Source organism: Suillus paluster (genome assembly GCF_016628075.1).
Source record: "Suillus paluster strain FC165 chromosome Unknown EDB91scaffold_11, whole genome shotgun sequence".
Classification (NCBI taxonomy): domain Eukaryota; kingdom Fungi; phylum Basidiomycota; class Agaricomycetes; order Boletales; family Suillaceae; genus Suillus; species Suillus paluster.
Window position 1 is genome coordinate 840723 of NW_024537571.1, and position 16848 is coordinate 857570.

The 16848-nt window shown below is 47.6% G+C and overlaps 3 protein-coding genes across 3 annotated transcripts; 2 read left to right on the forward strand and 1 right to left on the reverse strand.

The window, feature by feature from the left end:
- Positions 1 to 10652: 10652 nt before the first annotated feature.
- On the forward strand, positions 10653 to 11127 carry EDB91DRAFT_1036017 (uncharacterized protein; the record flags this gene model as incomplete). Its single annotated transcript, XM_041312808.1, has 3 exons — positions 10653 to 10801; positions 10925 to 11016; positions 11066 to 11127. Coding segments are annotated over 3 exons (303 nt in total), but the record flags the coding sequence as incomplete, so codon positions are not given.
- Positions 11128 to 13580: 2453 nt separating this feature from the next.
- EDB91DRAFT_1079865 (uncharacterized protein) lies at positions 13581 to 14063 on the forward strand (the record flags this gene model as incomplete). The annotated part of the gene is made up of 1 exon (XM_041315176.1): positions 13581 to 14063. The coding sequence occupies one exon, from the start codon at positions 13581 to 13583 to the stop codon at positions 14061 to 14063; it is 483 nt and encodes a 160-aa protein (XP_041180273.1).
- A 652-nt stretch (positions 14064 to 14715) lies between these two features.
- Positions 14716 to 16807, reverse strand: EDB91DRAFT_1079866 (uncharacterized protein; the record flags this gene model as incomplete). The annotated part of the gene is made up of 8 exons (XM_041315177.1): positions 14716 to 15303; positions 15344 to 15483; positions 15533 to 15848; positions 15896 to 16018; positions 16067 to 16090; positions 16142 to 16491; positions 16541 to 16718; positions 16768 to 16807. Coding segments are annotated over 8 exons (1759 nt in total), but the record flags the coding sequence as incomplete, so codon positions are not given.
- Positions 16808 to 16848: the final 41 nt, after the last annotated feature.

The following is a 16848-nucleotide window of genomic DNA, read 5'->3' on the forward strand; positions in this document are numbered from 1 at the left end:
TCCCAAAGAATATGATTCGAACAGGGGCAGCCTTGTTATACTCGCCAGATCCGTCCATCCACTCCCCTAATCTACCATGCAGCAGTACCCACCCACCATCCCGAAGAATATGATCCGAACAGGGCGGTATCCACCCACATCCCGAAGAATATGATCCGCACCTGTGCGGCCTTGTTACACCCGCCAATTTCATCCACATGCCCTCTATAAGGGATATTGCGCGCCTGCTGTAGTTTGCAGCTCCGAATCTTATGTGTGCCCTGTCTTATTGTTGAGAACGCCCTCAGTCAAGATCACGCTCATCGTCGACTGTCAGATGTTCACATTTTCATATAGCGCTAATTTATACAGCAAGCCGAGTCATTTCATGACGCCCGGCAACATGTTCTAACATGAAAAGGTAAATCCCCAATCTGCTGTACATGAGATATACCCTCATACCTTGTCCAGTCTGTGGCAGCTCAAGGATTATGCCACACCATGGATACATTCGAGCAATGCTTGATTCCAACGGCTCAAAAACCCTCTTAGCCTCCTCCATAACCCCACCCTCACCACACCTTGCCCAACCGCCTCATCTGCTCGCACGTTTGGCTGATCCTTCACATCCGCTGGCACGTCTGGCCAATCCACCATGACAGACCACCTTCGCCCTTGTCCGCAATAGATCTGTGGTTTTGTTGGTGGCAAAAGAGTCAGAATTCAGACCAATATCTATTGAATGTGTCAGTGATCCGCAATCTACACAATGTGTGGGCCACTGACAGCATCCTGAGGGCCCATCTTAGTCACAATCAAGTTTGCGATGTATAGGTTTGTAGGTGAGTGGATGGTCTGAACTTGTACTATTATTCATACTTGCAACTTGATTATCGGTGTTTCCCGACAATTTCTTTTTTCAGACAATGAGCACCGCCGCTTTCCCATAGTGCGGTCCTTCTGGATCACCATGAACCACAAGCACACATACCACTACTAGGAACCCTGCTGATGAATGATCCAGCCAGAACTCATCACCAACTCCACCCGTTCACTCATCAAAACTCAGCACTGACACCCCCCGAAAACAGAACCCAGATGAGGCTCGTGTAGTACTTACTATTAGACTGAATACAACTTGAACTTTTACCACTTTTTGAATGGTTGTGACTTGTGAATTTGAGCACTCCCTGAATTCACTTTTCTGTAGTACTTATTAGACTGAATACAACTTTTGCCGCTTTTTGAATGGTCGCAACTTGTGAATTGAGCACTCCCTGAATTCACTTTTCAGAAAGTCTATTAAGTGTAAAAAGCGATGTTCTAAGTTTCATCCCTCAGAAATTAAGTGACATTAAGTAAAATAAGTCAAAAAAGCAGCCGGTGGTTTTCCTGATGACTTTTGTGTTACCCACAGTCAACCTCCTGCCTTTCTCGCATTTTTTGCAACTCTATCACCCTCTACTGACTCCCCCCTTACTTGAGGATGTCCATAGGACCTCTGTAGATGATTCTCTGGTGCTTGGGGTTGTATAATCCTCCTCTTCCCCCCTCCTACCTCCATTTCAACCCTCAGAATGTCCTTCTCAGTACCTAGGTTATTATATATCGCATTTTTTACTATATGAGAATGTTCTTATCATTAATTGGAATGTTTCTGACCAGGAAGCAATGCTCTGGGACCTATAGATGGAGGTGGAGGTGCCATTGTACCTCTGCAGCACCCGTACACTATGTTGGAATCTGGTGAAACGAAGGAAACAGAAGACGGACCGTAGAAGATGAGAGTGAAACAGTACAAGTGCAACCAGTGAGTACGAAAAGGCAACATGTTGATGTTGGCCGAGGCTCGTCAATATTGGAATGTCTATCTCTAAGTAACGGACAATTTACTTATCATTTACTTATCTATCCTATCTGTACTATAAAGGACTGGTCGAGTCGTTAGAACATCTCAGGTCTTTTCATAGAGCCTGAGATGTAAGTCTCATATATTTTACGTGTTATTCTACAGAGCTAACATACCATTAGATATTTATTCTACTAGGTACTTTACCCGCTCTTACTTAGGTCTTTTCATTGAGCCTGAGATATATTTATTCTACTAGCTCCCGCTTTGTGTGCTGCTCGCCTGAACTCACTTTAGGTTATGAGCCCTGACATGGCCATGGAATCTTCGCTCCCCAGCACCACTTCTGCGCTATTCAACATCCCCAAGCTTGCCGAAGATGGCAGCAATTGGATTACCTACAAGGAACACATGTTGACTGCGATCAGTGCTAGAGGTATGATGCGACATGCAGACGGCCGTGCCATGAGACCAGTACAATATAGTATTGACCCGACGACAAGCACCATCAAGAAGCCAGATGGCTCGACGCCTATGCCAGTGGAGATCGAGGAGATAGAGAAGAAAATAGATGAATATTTGCAAAAGGACTCACTTGTGAAGCAGCAAATCTTCAGCACAATCACAGATCATCTCTTACTGCGCATTCAGAAGCTCGAAGATGCCTCGAAGATTTGGGAGGAAATCTGCCATATCCATGAGGGTAAGACCAAGTTGGTCCAGATTGACCTCCGCCGCAGGCTGCAGGACTTAAGGTGCGAAGAGAATGGTGATGTCAAAGCCCATTTCTTGGAACTCCTGAGACTGCGTGAATCCCTGGCAGGCATGGGCTCGGCGATAGAGGATTGTAATTTCCACACAATCCTACTCGGCTTGCTCCCCAAATCCTATAGACCCCTCCTATCCTCCATTAATGCCGCTGCAAAGATCACGCAGAAGGCACTCACCCCCAATGAACTTATCACCGTCATCAGCGAGGAATATGAGCATCGTCTCCTCACGGACCATCAAACATCCAAGAAAGGGTCGAATGCAGCACTGATGGCCAAGAACAGACCTGGGAAGGGCCGTAAGCCCTCAGGAATGAACCAAGCTGGCGCAGATGTAACATGTTTCAACTGCGATCATAAAGGACACTATAAAAGTGACTGCTGGAGACCTGGAGGGGGCAAAGAGGGCCAAGGGCCAAATCAGCAATGCCAGAAGAAAGGTAGCCGTTCATCTAAGGAGGGAGCTAATGCAGCGACCTCCGAACCTATGCCACCAGAGAACTTCATGTTTGCAACGTCTAACTTGGCTAGCATAGCCAAGGAATTGAACATCCCCATAGAGCAACGCAGCGCCATCATTGATTCAGGTGCCACATCTCACTTCTGCCCGGATCGGTCCAAGTTCACCAACTATGTCCCCATAGAGGCACAGGACGTGCATATGGCCAATGGATCCACCATTAGCGCTATAGGCAAGGGAGATGTCGTGTTGGACTTACCAAACAGCAAAGACTGCACTTGGGTCACTCTCAAAGATGTGTTATATAGTCCCAAGATGGCCTTCACACTCATCTCGACTAACAGGATCACCATGGGAGGTTCAGCCGTCCATTTTGAGGACAAGATGTGCAAGATTTTGTCGCCTGCCCCCAAGTGTAGCGTTATCGCCACAATCCCCCAGATCATGGGTCTCTATAGTGTCGCTGGACGGCATCAGCACCATGCTAACATCGCATGAACAAAACTTACTGTCTATGAGCTGCACCGAATGCTAGGACATGTCTCTCAAACCTAATCAACGGTGTCAACCTAGACCTGAACTCCAAGCCAGGAGTTCTGCGACACATGCGCTAAGGCTAAAGCGACGCATAAGCCATTCCCGAAGGAATCTGAGAGTCGAGCAAAGACGTACAGTGAGGTCATCCACACGGACCTGTGGGGTCCAGCCAGAACTGAGAGGCTGGGTGGTAGCCTTTATTATATGACATTTACTGATGACTTTACTCGGCAGACTAAGGTCAGCTTCCTCACGCACAAGAGCAACGCACTAGAGACATTCAAGGCATATGAAGCCTGGTTGTTGCAACAACGCGATGGGATGCACGTCAAGACCCTCAGGTCTGACTGCGGGGGAGAGTACTTGAGTCGAGAATTTGACAAGTACCTGAAGGAAGAGGGGATTCAGCGGCAGTTAATGGTGCATGACTCACCACAACAGAACAGAGTGGTTGAGCGCCTCAACTGCACGCTTGTAGAGCTAGCACATGCTATGCTCCTTGCCCGTGATCTCCCGAACTTCCTCTGGATAGAGGCGGTTAACTACACCACTTGGCTAAAGAATCACTTACCTTCGCATGCTATTCCAGACCACACCCCTTTTGACTTGGTCCATGGACGACGTCCATCACTCTCGCAGGCCCACAAATTCAGATGCACCATGTTTGTTCACATAACGACTGGAGGGAAGTTGGACACTAGGGCTGAGGAAGGACTGTTTGTCAGGGTGGATGAGGAGAGCAAGGCCTATCGAGTATACTGGCCAGGGAAGAGGCGAGTGTCGATTGAGAGAAACATCAGTTTCAGCCCAGTGAGTGTGACTGTGGCAGCAGACATACCGGATGAGGGGGAGTCCAGAATGCCACCAGCAGCTCCTACCAACAGTAACATCCAGAATGTCGTGCCCCAACCATTCTCCACACCGCCCAAAGCACCTCGACAACTCGAACCGCCGCCAGCACCCAGAGCAACCCACTCACGACCTCTGCCTGGATATTACGCCACCCTGCACCAGGGGGAGAGTGCATCCTTGGTCTTCCACCCTGCAGAAGCAGACCTAGCAGACGAATATGCTGCGGCCGCAGCAGAACCTGAACTGACCCTCCAACAAGCCCTCAATGGCCCAGATGCGGTTGAATGGCAAGAAGCAATAGACTATGAGATAAGTCAGTTGGAGAAGCTGGGAACATGGGAAATAGTAGATGCACCTCCCCGCACTAACCTTATACCCTGCCATTACATCCTGGCAACAAAGAGAGGTCCTGGAGGCAAGAAATTGAAGCTGCGAGTATGGTTGGTAGCTAATGGGCAGCGTCAGCAATATGGCATTGATTATTTCGACACTTTCATGCCCACATCCAACATGTCAATGATCCGCGCCGTCCTTACAATGGCCGCCCAGCAGGATTGGGAAATCCACCAAGTTGATATAAAGAGCGCTTACCTCTACGCGGACATTAAAGAGGAGATCTTCATGCAGGCGCCACCAGGGTACTTGAAGGACGGAGATGAGAGAAAGGTGTTGAAGTTGAAATGGAGTTTGCCAGGATTGAAGCAAGCCGGATTTGAATGGGCGGAAGAGTTAGCCGGGGTATTTGTGAAGATAGGATTCACATGCTCACAAGTCAATCAAGCTGTGTACTTCAAGCGTTCCCCAACCCAGCACATGGTCGTCACTGTATCGGTGGATGACATGGCGGTCACGTCTAACCATCTCAGCCATATTGAGCACTTCAAAGCCCAACTCCACGATCATTTCGAGATATCGGACCTGGGAGAACTTAATTGGCTTCTAGGACTTAAGGTCGAATGCGACCGCGAGGCACGGACCATCACTCTTTCTCAACGAGCGTATATTGACACTATCCTTGAATGGTTCTACCTTACCGATGCGAAAACTGCGCAAATGCCTATGGATGTAGGAACAGTCCTGTCAGCAGATCAGTGCCCTGCAACACACGCCGAACACGAAGCCATGCAAGATGTACTGTACCAGCGGTCCATAGGGTCCCTGATGTACGCTGCAACCAGTACTCGCCCCGATATCGCATTCTCGGTAGCTACGTTATCTCAATTCATGTGCAACCCCAGACAAGTGCACTGGGAAGCCAACAAACGCGTCTTTCGGTACCTTAAAGGTACAGCCAATCTTGGACTCATCCTAGGAGGCACAGATGCTGGGATCAAAGCATATGTTGATGCAGACTGGGCATCCCAGCCGCACAGACACTTGATGTCAGGCTATGTTGTTATGCTAAATGGAGGACCCGTAGCATGGAGCACATGCAAACAGCCGCTGATAGTGCTGTCAACCGCAGAAGCTGAGTATATTGTGCTTACGACAGTAGCACGAGAAGTGCTCTACTTACAGCTACTCCTTGATGAACTCTATGGACCAGTTGAACTTCCCACCCCCGTATATTGCAATAACCAAGCTGCAATAGCTCTCGCATCAAACAACAAGTTTCATTCGCATACCAAGCATATTGACTTATGATACCACTTTGTCCATGCGCATGTCAAGAACGGCACATTTGCACTCGAGTACTGCCCAACGGAAGATAATGTCACAGACACATTCACCAACGCATTACCCCATCCCCGCCTCCAGAAGCTACATGCTTGGATGAGCTTAGAGCCTTGTGCTCAAGGGGGAGTGTTGGAATCCGGTGAAACGAAGGAAACAGAAGACGGACCTGTAGAAAATGAGAGTGAAACAGTACGAGCGCAACCAGTGAGTATGACGAGGCGATGCGTTGATGTTGGCCGAGGCTCGTCAATATTGGAATGTCTATCTCTAAGTAATAGACAATTTACTTATCATTTACTTATCTATCCTATCCATACTATAAAGGACTGGTCGAGTCGTTAGAACATCTCAGGTCTTTTCATAGAGCCTGAGATGTAAGTCTCATATATTTTTAGTGTTATTCTACAGAGCTAACATACCATTAGATATTTATTCTACTAGGTACTTTACCCGCTCTTACTTAGGTCTTTTCATTGAGCCTGAGATATATTTATTCTACTAGCTCCCACTTTGTGTGCCGCTCACCTGAACTCACTTTACATTAATATACACTTAATTTGTAGTAACTAGAGCTTGGAAATGCGAAATGGATGTTATTGAATGTATAATTACATAGTACAACAAAAAAAACTACAAGAAAATGCTGTAAAATACAGCAGTTATTGAGCTCAGCTGTTGCCCACAGCAAGCACGAAGATTTTGGCAATGCAAGGAATGTTGTCCATGGTGTGGGAACAAAGCCTTGCTTACCCATTTTGGTTCTGGCACAAGCCTTAGAGAAATCACTTGCACATTATTTAGGGCAGGGTTTAATGCTGGTGTTGGGATTTAATGCAACTAAGCTATGTAATAGTTGGTGAGGCGCTCGAATCACCCAGTATAATAAGGCTTACTTATTGGGTAACCCAGGTGTTTTTGGCATGGAAATGTGATGGCTTGTCACATGGTGTAACTGTATGTCACAAAATTCACCGCAAAAAGTGTGACTCATGAAATGATGGTCCATCACGAATAGACCGTAAGGGATAGTAACAATATACAGCATATAAAAGTAAGCCGTCTTCCTACTTGCCCTTCAGATCTATTTGATCCCATATCACATCTTTACAAACAATGTGTTTCTCCTTTGTCCTCACCATTGTTTGACAGCATCAATATCTACAGCATCAATACCCGCCAGTGACCCTGACAATTGTCCTTTCTTATGCTCAGTCCATAAAGACTGCATACACTGCAACGATGGGCCTCACTGTGTAAGTATGACTCATAGTTTCCGTATTTAACCATATGACTCACTGGCGTCATAGTTCGTATTCATATGCTCTTTGGGTTAGTCTAGCAGGACCATGAACATCAGTAAACCACAATGGTCTGTACAGAGCTGTACAGTTCACCAGAGCCACAGCTTGGTCCCACTGTCACAAACAGGCCCATCTCTGTACAGCTCTGTACAGAGCTTCCCAGAGCTGTACAGTTCACCAGAGCCACAGCTTGGTCCCACTGTCACAAACAGGCCCATCTCTGTACAGCTCTGTACAGAGCTTCCCAGAGCTCCACAGTAGCCCTCTAGTTACACAGAACCTTCCCAAACATATTAGAAATCGCTTTTTTCATTTTTATATTAACTCAAGTCAAACATGTAAAATTAAATTTAAACAAATGGATTGCAAAAGAAGCAACTACTCTACTGGACTCATCAATACAAACAGTGAGTAAGGATGTGAGATAATCAAAGTGCAAGAGTGTGAGAGAACGGGTTGTCATCATAGTCATAGTCGTGTCATGTTGTTGAGTCGCTGTCATTGTCATGATAGCACTGTCATAAAGACAAGTTGTTAGTATTGTGCGTGCCACGAACGAACAAGCGCAAACACAAAACAAGCATGAAAATACTAGTAAGTAATGTACATACATACATACATACATACATAAAAAAACACACCTTCGAGTGGCGAGAAAGATGGGCAAGAGATGGGGCATGATGGGGCACGGGAGACGGGCGAAAGATGGGGTGAGAAGACAGGCGAGAGATGGGGTATGAGAGACGGGCAAGAGACGGGGCAAGAGATCACAAGGGGCGAGAGAGACAGGGCGAGAGATGGGGCATGAGAGACAAGCGAGAAACAGGGCACGGGAACACGAGAGATGGGGCATACAAGCATGAGAGACAGCACAAGAGGAGAGGGCGCAAGGCCCATCAGTGCTGGAGAACAGATCAACTAAGGTCAAAGTAGTTAGTGCTGAGTCTGCCAACTGTGCCAAGAGAGTGGGAGAGGGTGGTTAAGGTAAACATAAGCAAGCAGTAATAAGAAAATAAAGAAAATAAAAGACTTACTTGAAGGATGGCAGTGGTGCAGGTAGAAGTTAAGAGTTGAAGTGTAGAACAAAGACTTCCGAAATTTTCGACAAGTTGAACAATGACTTACATCAGCATTGCCGAGTTTTGTGAGGTTCTGTGGTGCTGTGAGAGCTGTGAAAATTAGCAAACACTGTGCAAGGTTTAGTAGTTTACTGATGAAGGAGTGGGATGAAGAGCTGTGGAAGTAGGTTGAATCAGTTCAGTTCTTCATGCTCAAGTTTGACATGGGCATGGCCCAAGGGCAGGGTGTATGTCCCAGTAATGGCAAAGGTTTAAGGCATTGACTAGGCTGACTGGGTTGAGATAGGGTTCTTGAATGCATATGAAGTCAATCGTCGGGTTGATGTTCTTGGGCATGTATTCCCAGGCATTGGAAGATTTGCATGAATTTTACTGCCAAAATTTGAAATCTGTACTCAGGGTGTTCATTACGGTTGTATTGGATCAGTCAACACTTGAGGTGGGGGGACTGCCTGTGTTAGCATTTCAAACTTGATGAGGAGTCAGGTGGGAACCAAAGGGGAGTGGTTTGATGGGTGGTTTGAGGAGTGATGAGTGGGTGGTGGAGGTGTGTGCGGGTGTGTTGACGTGGGGTGTGCAGGTGTGTTGATGTGGGGTTGTGAAGGGTGTAGCCAGTTGTCCATGACACAAGCTTGGTTTCTGAGTACTGTGGTGTTGTTGGGGTTGGAATTGGGGTTGGGGTTGGGTTGCTGTTGTTGTCTTGGCATTGCCAGCCCTCTTCTTGCTGCTGTCATCCGTAGTTGCCGAAGGTGTTGAGTCTTTTGTAGTTTTCCCACTTTTCGATGAAAGTTGGGCATTCCCTGCTCCAGGAAGCATGCCCTTGGCAGTTGCAGTTAGTGTAATGGTAGAAATTAGGGTCGTCTACCTTGCATGTATGCAGCAGTGTGGTGCTTAGCGCCGTACGTGCCGCAGGTGTCATGTTCTTGTGGATTCTGGTAGCAGCTTGCGCCTGAATGCCTTCGATTGAGAGACTGAATTTGAAATTTGAGGGTGTTTTTTTCAGTCACAACCCCTATACCATCTGCTCAATAATTTACCTGTCCAATTGTGAGCCCGGTGGCTTACCTGAGTTCCCATAATCAGCATAAATACTGTCCAAGATAATGAAGCATGAGCTTTCATTATCACTGCCTTTTGGTGTAATGGTTAAGGGATGACAGTCTTGACCTACTTACACCAATGTCTATAGAGTCCCGTGACACTCATTGATCCATGGTGGATAATGTAAACAAGAAAACGACAAAGTGGATGATTTCCTGAACTGACCTGCATCACAGATACTGTGACCAAGTGTTTCCTAGAGGCTAGGGTGAATCCAAGAAGGTGGTTCAGGTAGTAGGGAAACCTTGATGGCGGCCCTACCATTCACACCATATTCACCTGCATGCATTTGGGCACTTACACTAACCCCAGTTCTCTCTCATAACCCATAGTTTCTGACAGATTGCAATGTAAGGTATGCGTATATCAAAAACGACACCTCGTCGCACACGCGAGACTTCCATATATTCACTTTGTGAAGAAGGCTGACTGGTCGACCACTGCAGATATGGCTTTTACTCTCCAGCAGGGTGCTATGACAATGTCTTCAGTGCACATCACGAGGGCAAGGGTAGCAAAGGCACAGTTTGACCTGAACCAGATGCCCAAAGACAGCATCCCTGGGATCAATATTCAATCATCACAGTAGGCAGCCAACTATCCCGTTGGCAACTAGTACTTAAAGTTTTGTGTGGGGCAATCTCCATATGCAGCTAGTCATTTGCATTGACCACCATGGTAGTGTCCGATTGACTGTATATCACTTGGAGTCATTGCCTGCACCTCTCGTGTCAGCACACCTTCGCAGTTCAGGCTAGTTCAGGAACTGGTAGGAATGCAGTCTAACTAATTGAATACCAATTTTCACTGCAAGTTATTTACTCGATTGCGCAGCCTTGCAGTGCATCGCCCATCAGAAGTGGGGAATCATATATCAACAGACTTGACCTGGGATGTTTTCTTGATGCCGGGAGAACCCTGAAGACCCTCAGAGTCAGTCGCCTTAAAATGCTACCTCAGGACAAACTGCATCCCATCATGATGGAGGGCACTTCTATACACAAGGATTTGTTGTTGGGCGACATAACATCCACATCATTCCCAACAGTAGACACCAGCCTCTACAGTCTGTCTGCTGAACAAGCTGCATTCTTCAAGACGCAAATTGGTATTGATGATGATGAAGACTTGAAAAGGCATATCCTGGAAGTTCAAGCGAAAGCATACATTGCAAATCATTCCCAGAGGACCTCACAGTAGGTTATATAATGCTCTGCTACTGCAAGGTTGCACTATACCCATGTGTCCATGCATTTGTTTTTCTTCAGTATGTGAATAATTAATTTATGCATTGACACATTCAAAGGAAATGTGCTCAGTTTGAACTTATCAAATTTCGCAGTATATGAACATATCCTAAAGCTTGGTCGCGAGTGCCCCAATGCCATATTTCTTGACATTGGCTGTTGTTGTAAGTCGAATCGTTGTCTACTTTCTTGGATAAGCTGACTCCTTTTTAGTTGGTGTTGACGCTGCCACGGATGGTTTTTCTGTGAAGAATATTATTGCATCAGATATCAAACATGCTAATATATATTTTCCTCTGTATTGAAATTGTTCTTGCTAACGATGGGTTGTATATGTGCAGAATTCCTTGAGCTCAGCCACAAACTTTTGTTTTTTAAAAAAAATCCATGTTTATTGTCCTTTGGGGTTGATGACCCTATGTCGGACATAACCCTATACATGGGGGGCTTACTCCCACTACACTATTGTACGTATTTGTGGTAATCTATGTTTGTTGAGTGGATATACTAGTATGCGTACTCTGTTGGTATGTTGTTGGGCAAGGGCCGACACCAATTTCATACAGAGGGAATGATGTAGTTAATGAGTTGCTTGGGGAGGGTATTGGTGAGATGTTGTGCAAGACTTTGGCTTGGTCACAGCTTCGATCCTGGTGTCTGCTTGTCCAAAATGCTCTCCTTTCACCTCTCTTCTTCTACATTGACTTAGCGGCCAGCGCTAGTCTTTCCCTCTAGTCTTGGAGGTCTATTTGCTTGGTGTGTTAACTATTTGTGTTTGTTTTCCTGTTGATATATGAAGTGTGCTTAAGTTACGTACAGGATTATGTTTCTGGGATCTCACCAAATGTGGTTTTAAATCTTCCTATGCCATTTTCATATCGCATGAGCAGTCTGACTGTGTCGTCATTGGAGGTAAGTAGGTAGGTGAGTGAGGTTGCTTTGTGGCATAGGGCATTTGAGAGGATGTGGCGTTCTCTTGTGTATTGACAGGCAGTTGAATAGGAAGTGGGGGACGGTTTCTACTATTTCTGGGCAGAACAGGCAGTGAAGGGAGTCACTTTTCCCTATGCAATGAAGATGCTGGTTGAGGGGGGAGTGGCGGGTCCACAGTTGGGTGATGATACTGGTCTGACGTCTAGGAAGAGTGGCAATGAGCTTAATGAATTTGTTGGACGGCATGCTGGGGTCAATGGTTGATGCCCATGTGTAGCAGGGTGATTTCTTCCAGGTTTCTGACCATCTGGTGTTCAGGTCTGAGATGCTGTCTGGGAGTTTGCCGAGTTGGAGGAAGGATGGTAGATGTTCATGTGCGCTTGACTTTCTCTCTCCTTCTGCTGCTTCCTTCGCTGCTTTATCCGCTAGCTCATTGCCTGCCACTCCCTTGTGTCCTGGGATCCATCTTATTGTGAGGTCAAAGTTGAGATCACAAGTGTTTCTGCGATTAGCTAGCTGCACTGTTAAGGTGCAGAAATGTTTTACTAAGTAACTGCCTGAGTTCATGTACTGACTCTCACCATATTGTATGGCCGCTTGATTGTCTACAAAGATTGATGCTGGGTATGTCATGTTCCTTTCCATAGCAATGAGCTTCGTTGCAAGTGAGAGGCCAACTACTTCCGCCTCATAGATGGTGTGCTTTTGATCCGAGCCAAGGTGGTACTTTAAGATGCGTGGGGCTTGTCCTTCTCATATCAGAACTGCCGCCTGCTCCTATTCCTCTGTTGTGTCCCAAGCTGTCTGTGAACACTTGTACTTTGTCCAGTAATTCTTTCTGCTCCTTGATAGCGTCCTTTTCCTCTCTAGCAATGTGGGAGTGATACACATTGGGTCAGTGTTTGTCTGATCTGTTAATGGGGTCAATCATTTCAATGTTCTTGGAGAGGAGTTGGTAGGTAGCTGTGAGATTGTGAAGGGATGAATGGTGATGGGAGGTGTTCTGGTACTTGGCGATGTGCTGCAGGTACGAGTGTAGTGGATGTCGCTGTGGGAGGGCAGTGGCGAGACAAAGGGCAGCACAGTGACACACATACTGCAGTCACTTTACCCTTGTATAAAACATACAGCCGAGGTTGAAATATCCCTGTTCTACACAGGCCACCCGACGTGGGCCCATCAATGTATCTTTGTGTTAAATACAGGTGGGCCAGTCTCAAGTGTGTATCTGATACAAACAGGGGGCCCATAGTATGTGGTGTAGTAGATAAGTGTAGACTTTTCTATTGACTTTGGTAGGTAGTGTATGAAGTATGTACCTGATACCGACAGGTGGGCCGGTCTCAAGTGTGTATCTGATACAAACAGTGGGCCCATAGTATGTAGTGTAGATAAGTGTAGACTTTTCTATTGATTTTGGTAGGTAGTGTATGAAGTATGTACCTGATACCAACAGGTGGGCCGATAGTCCAAAGTGTGGAGTTTGCTATTGCATTTGATAGGCAATATACAAGAGCTATATATATATGTATGATGGAAACAAGTGGGTCGAGTGGGCAGTGGTACTGATATATACAGATGGGCCGAAAGTGTTCATAGACTAGCTTCCATAATATACATGCCAAGACCACCTCGGTCAAAGGACATTCGGTCAAATATGATGGATGAGGGATTACCAGGAATCGCTCCATAATATAAATGCCAAGACCACCCCGGTCAAATACACTCGGTCAAATACAACTCGGTCAACAGACATTCGGTCAAATATGATGGATGAGGGATCTACCAGGATCCAATGCATAAGATACATGCTAAGAGCACCTCAGTTAAATATGACTCGGTCAAAAGACACTCGGTCAAGAGACATTTGGATAAATACGACTTGGTCAAATATGACTTGGTCAAAAGACACTTGGATAAATACAACTCGGTCAAATATGACTTGGTCAAAAGACACTCGGTCAAGAGACACTTGGGTAAATACGACTCGGTCAAATATGACTTGGTCAAAAGACACTCAGTCAAGAGACATTCAGGTAAATACGACTCGGTCAAATATGACTTGGTCAAAAGACACTTGGGTAAATACGACTTGGTCAAATATGACTTGGTTAAAAGACACTCGGTCAAGAGACACTCGGGTAAATATGACTCGGTCAAAAGACACTCGGGTAAATACGACTCGGTCAAATATGACTCAGTCAGAAGACATTGCTGCATGAAGCCATTTGGCGGTCGCGGCACCTGCATGATGGTGCCATTAGGCAGGGTGGCATAGCCATTCATAGGGATGTGGTAACTACTGAGTGGGACAGATACCAGAATGTGCTGAGACTCAGCCTTGAGACACGCTGGTGAGCCAGTCTGATTGGACTGGGGAGGTTCCGCAGGAGGTGACATCTGCACGTCTGTCGGTTGATGTGCTGTGCCATTGAGAGTCGTGGCGGTGATGCCATTGGGTGGGGCGATCAGCCTGACCGAGTGGCCATCTGGCATAGGAGTGCCAGAATGGTTGCCATTGGCTCCATTCGTGGAAGCGGCGGTGCGATGAGGGGAGGACTGCTGAGCTGAAGACGATGGCAAGAAGATATCGGTGAATTGTACGAGTTGGTGAAGTTTCAGTTGCGTGGAATCTCATCGGCATGCGTGATGCAGTGACCGAGATCGGGCGATCGGTCATATGGAGTATAAATCGGTCAATTCTGAAAAGACAAGAAACTGAAGGATACTGTGCCAACTGCAACACATGACCGAGATACACTCTGCCAACTTGCTGTCAGTACTTATATCACAGGAAAGAGAGTGAATATACATGGAATCAATGGCCAAACAATTGCATTTGAAAGTGAATAATACAAGTCCGTGATATACTGGGGTAATTCTGCTGACGGACGCATGCTCTATGTACAACTATGTATTGAGCCGAATGATCAGGGGAGAGACTTTGCGGCCGAAGCAGGTGATGTTCCAGCAGAACAGGGTCCAACTACAGCAGGAGCGGATGAAGGACCGGCATGTGCTGACACCGAGGACGCTTGGCCAGATGTGAATGTGTCACCGTGCATGTCAAGGCGACCAAAAGGGTGAGACGCCGAAGGGCCTGCAGCAGATGCCGAGGTAGCAACCGAAGGGCTGTACACACTGTTCAAGTACCTGATGCCCATCGCTTGCATCTGTGGGGTGGCCGAGGTAGCACCGAAGTTGCTCATCATTGGTGGTGGGAAGGATGGGTTGGCAACAGTCTGTGCCTCCTGAAGCTTCTCCACCAGGCTGGTCAGGCCATTGACGAGGCTGACAGTGGTGCCGAGATCGAACTGCATGGAGGAAAGCTCCGCACGCATCGAGGAGATCCGGGTTTTGCAGTCCTGCTGCACCGCATCGACCCTGGCAAGGGTATTCTGGTTGGCGACTTCCATGGCAGTGACCTTAGCAGCCAGGGAAACCACACATTCATGGATGGCGCTGATGGTCAGGTGGGAGAGATGCCAAAGGGAGGGAAACATCTCCGGCCGCAGGAGCTGCCGTCGGAATGACGAAGTCATCGGAGTGGGGCTCCACCCAATGATTGGTGGGGAAGTCATCCGCAGATGCGATGACCCGAGGCTCATCGACAACAATCTTGTCATCTGCTGCGGGCTCAGCCAGGGCATCAGCAGCAGGCTCCATGTCGGCATCATCATCACCTGTGATGGACACATCTAGAAGCAAAGGTTAGAGGACATTATCATAAAAAAAATGATTGCTTACCGGTACCCTTGACAGCTTCCTCTTCAGACTCCAAGATGGGAGTCGGTGGACGTGCCCATGAGGTTGCTCTGGTTCTCCTGAGCAGACCATTGGACTTGGACCTTGGGGTTGCCGTCGGGGGAACCTTCTTGGAGGCCAGTGCAGCCCTGGTCCTTGGGTGTGCCATCGGCGCAGGAGTGTCGGAATTGACCGACATTGGTCGGTCGCACTTCACCTTCATGAGGCTGCATTTGGCGCAGGACCTCATGACCTGCCCTTTCTTGCCGATAATGACAAGGCAAGGCTCGTCAACACACCTCTTGCAAGGTGGATCATACTATCACACGGTGAGTACTCAGTGACCGAGCAGAGATAAAAACTCACAGTCTTGGCCCCAGCATTGGCCTTGGCTAGTGGGCGCCCTCTAATGGGCTTGGCAACTTCCTTGCCCTTCTCCTTTCCTTTGCCCTTCACCGGCATGCGACCAATGGTGTCCTCGGCATGTGTCTGAGAATTGTTGAGGGGTGATCGCTGGTGGGCAAAGGTAAATCTCACCTTCTTGACGCCTTTGGTCACGCCCTGTCCATGAGTCAGCGATGGTGTCGATATTGAATTCACCGAAGTGCTTACCTTGGACTTTGGCGGACCAGCCAGCTTTACAACCACAATGGTGCCTCCTGGCTGACCGTCCTCATCCTCGGTGTCGGAGACCAAGGCTTTTGACAAGGGCCTTGAGACCTTGCACTTCTTCCGGCCCGTCTCAGCGCTTGGGCTGTCCTCTCGGGATCTCCGAGTCCTGCGGGCAGGCTGTTTGCCCTTGCCGGTCATCGTGCCAGGCACAAGAAGATTGTGCTGGTGCCCAGCGGTAGGGAGCGATTCGATCGGAGGGACCAACATTGGTGCAGGGGCTGGAGCTGGGGCTGGAGCTGGAGCTGGAGCTGGGGCGACTTGAGGTGCAGATTCGGGTGTGCCTCCTGCCACTGTCAAGACGTTGAGCTGTGAAGACAGACAGAATGACCGCCGACTCACCATATCCGACGGTCTTCGGGAAGAAAGGGTGGGACTCCATCCGAGTATCATTATCCTGCACCTGAGCCCACTGTGGGGCGATGCCTTGGTTCATGGTCGCTCTGACCTCGGCCGCAGCAGACAGCAGCAACGGTGAGATGACCGAGGCATTTCTTCCATGTTGCTGAAGGGCAGTGGACTGTGAAGGGTCGGTGAGCAAATTAGAACATCGGGAATCAGAAACTTACCACTAGCCAGGCGATTGCATGAGCTTGGTCAACGACCACGCTGCCATCTGCTTGATGGATTTTAATCCGGCGGAGGGCATG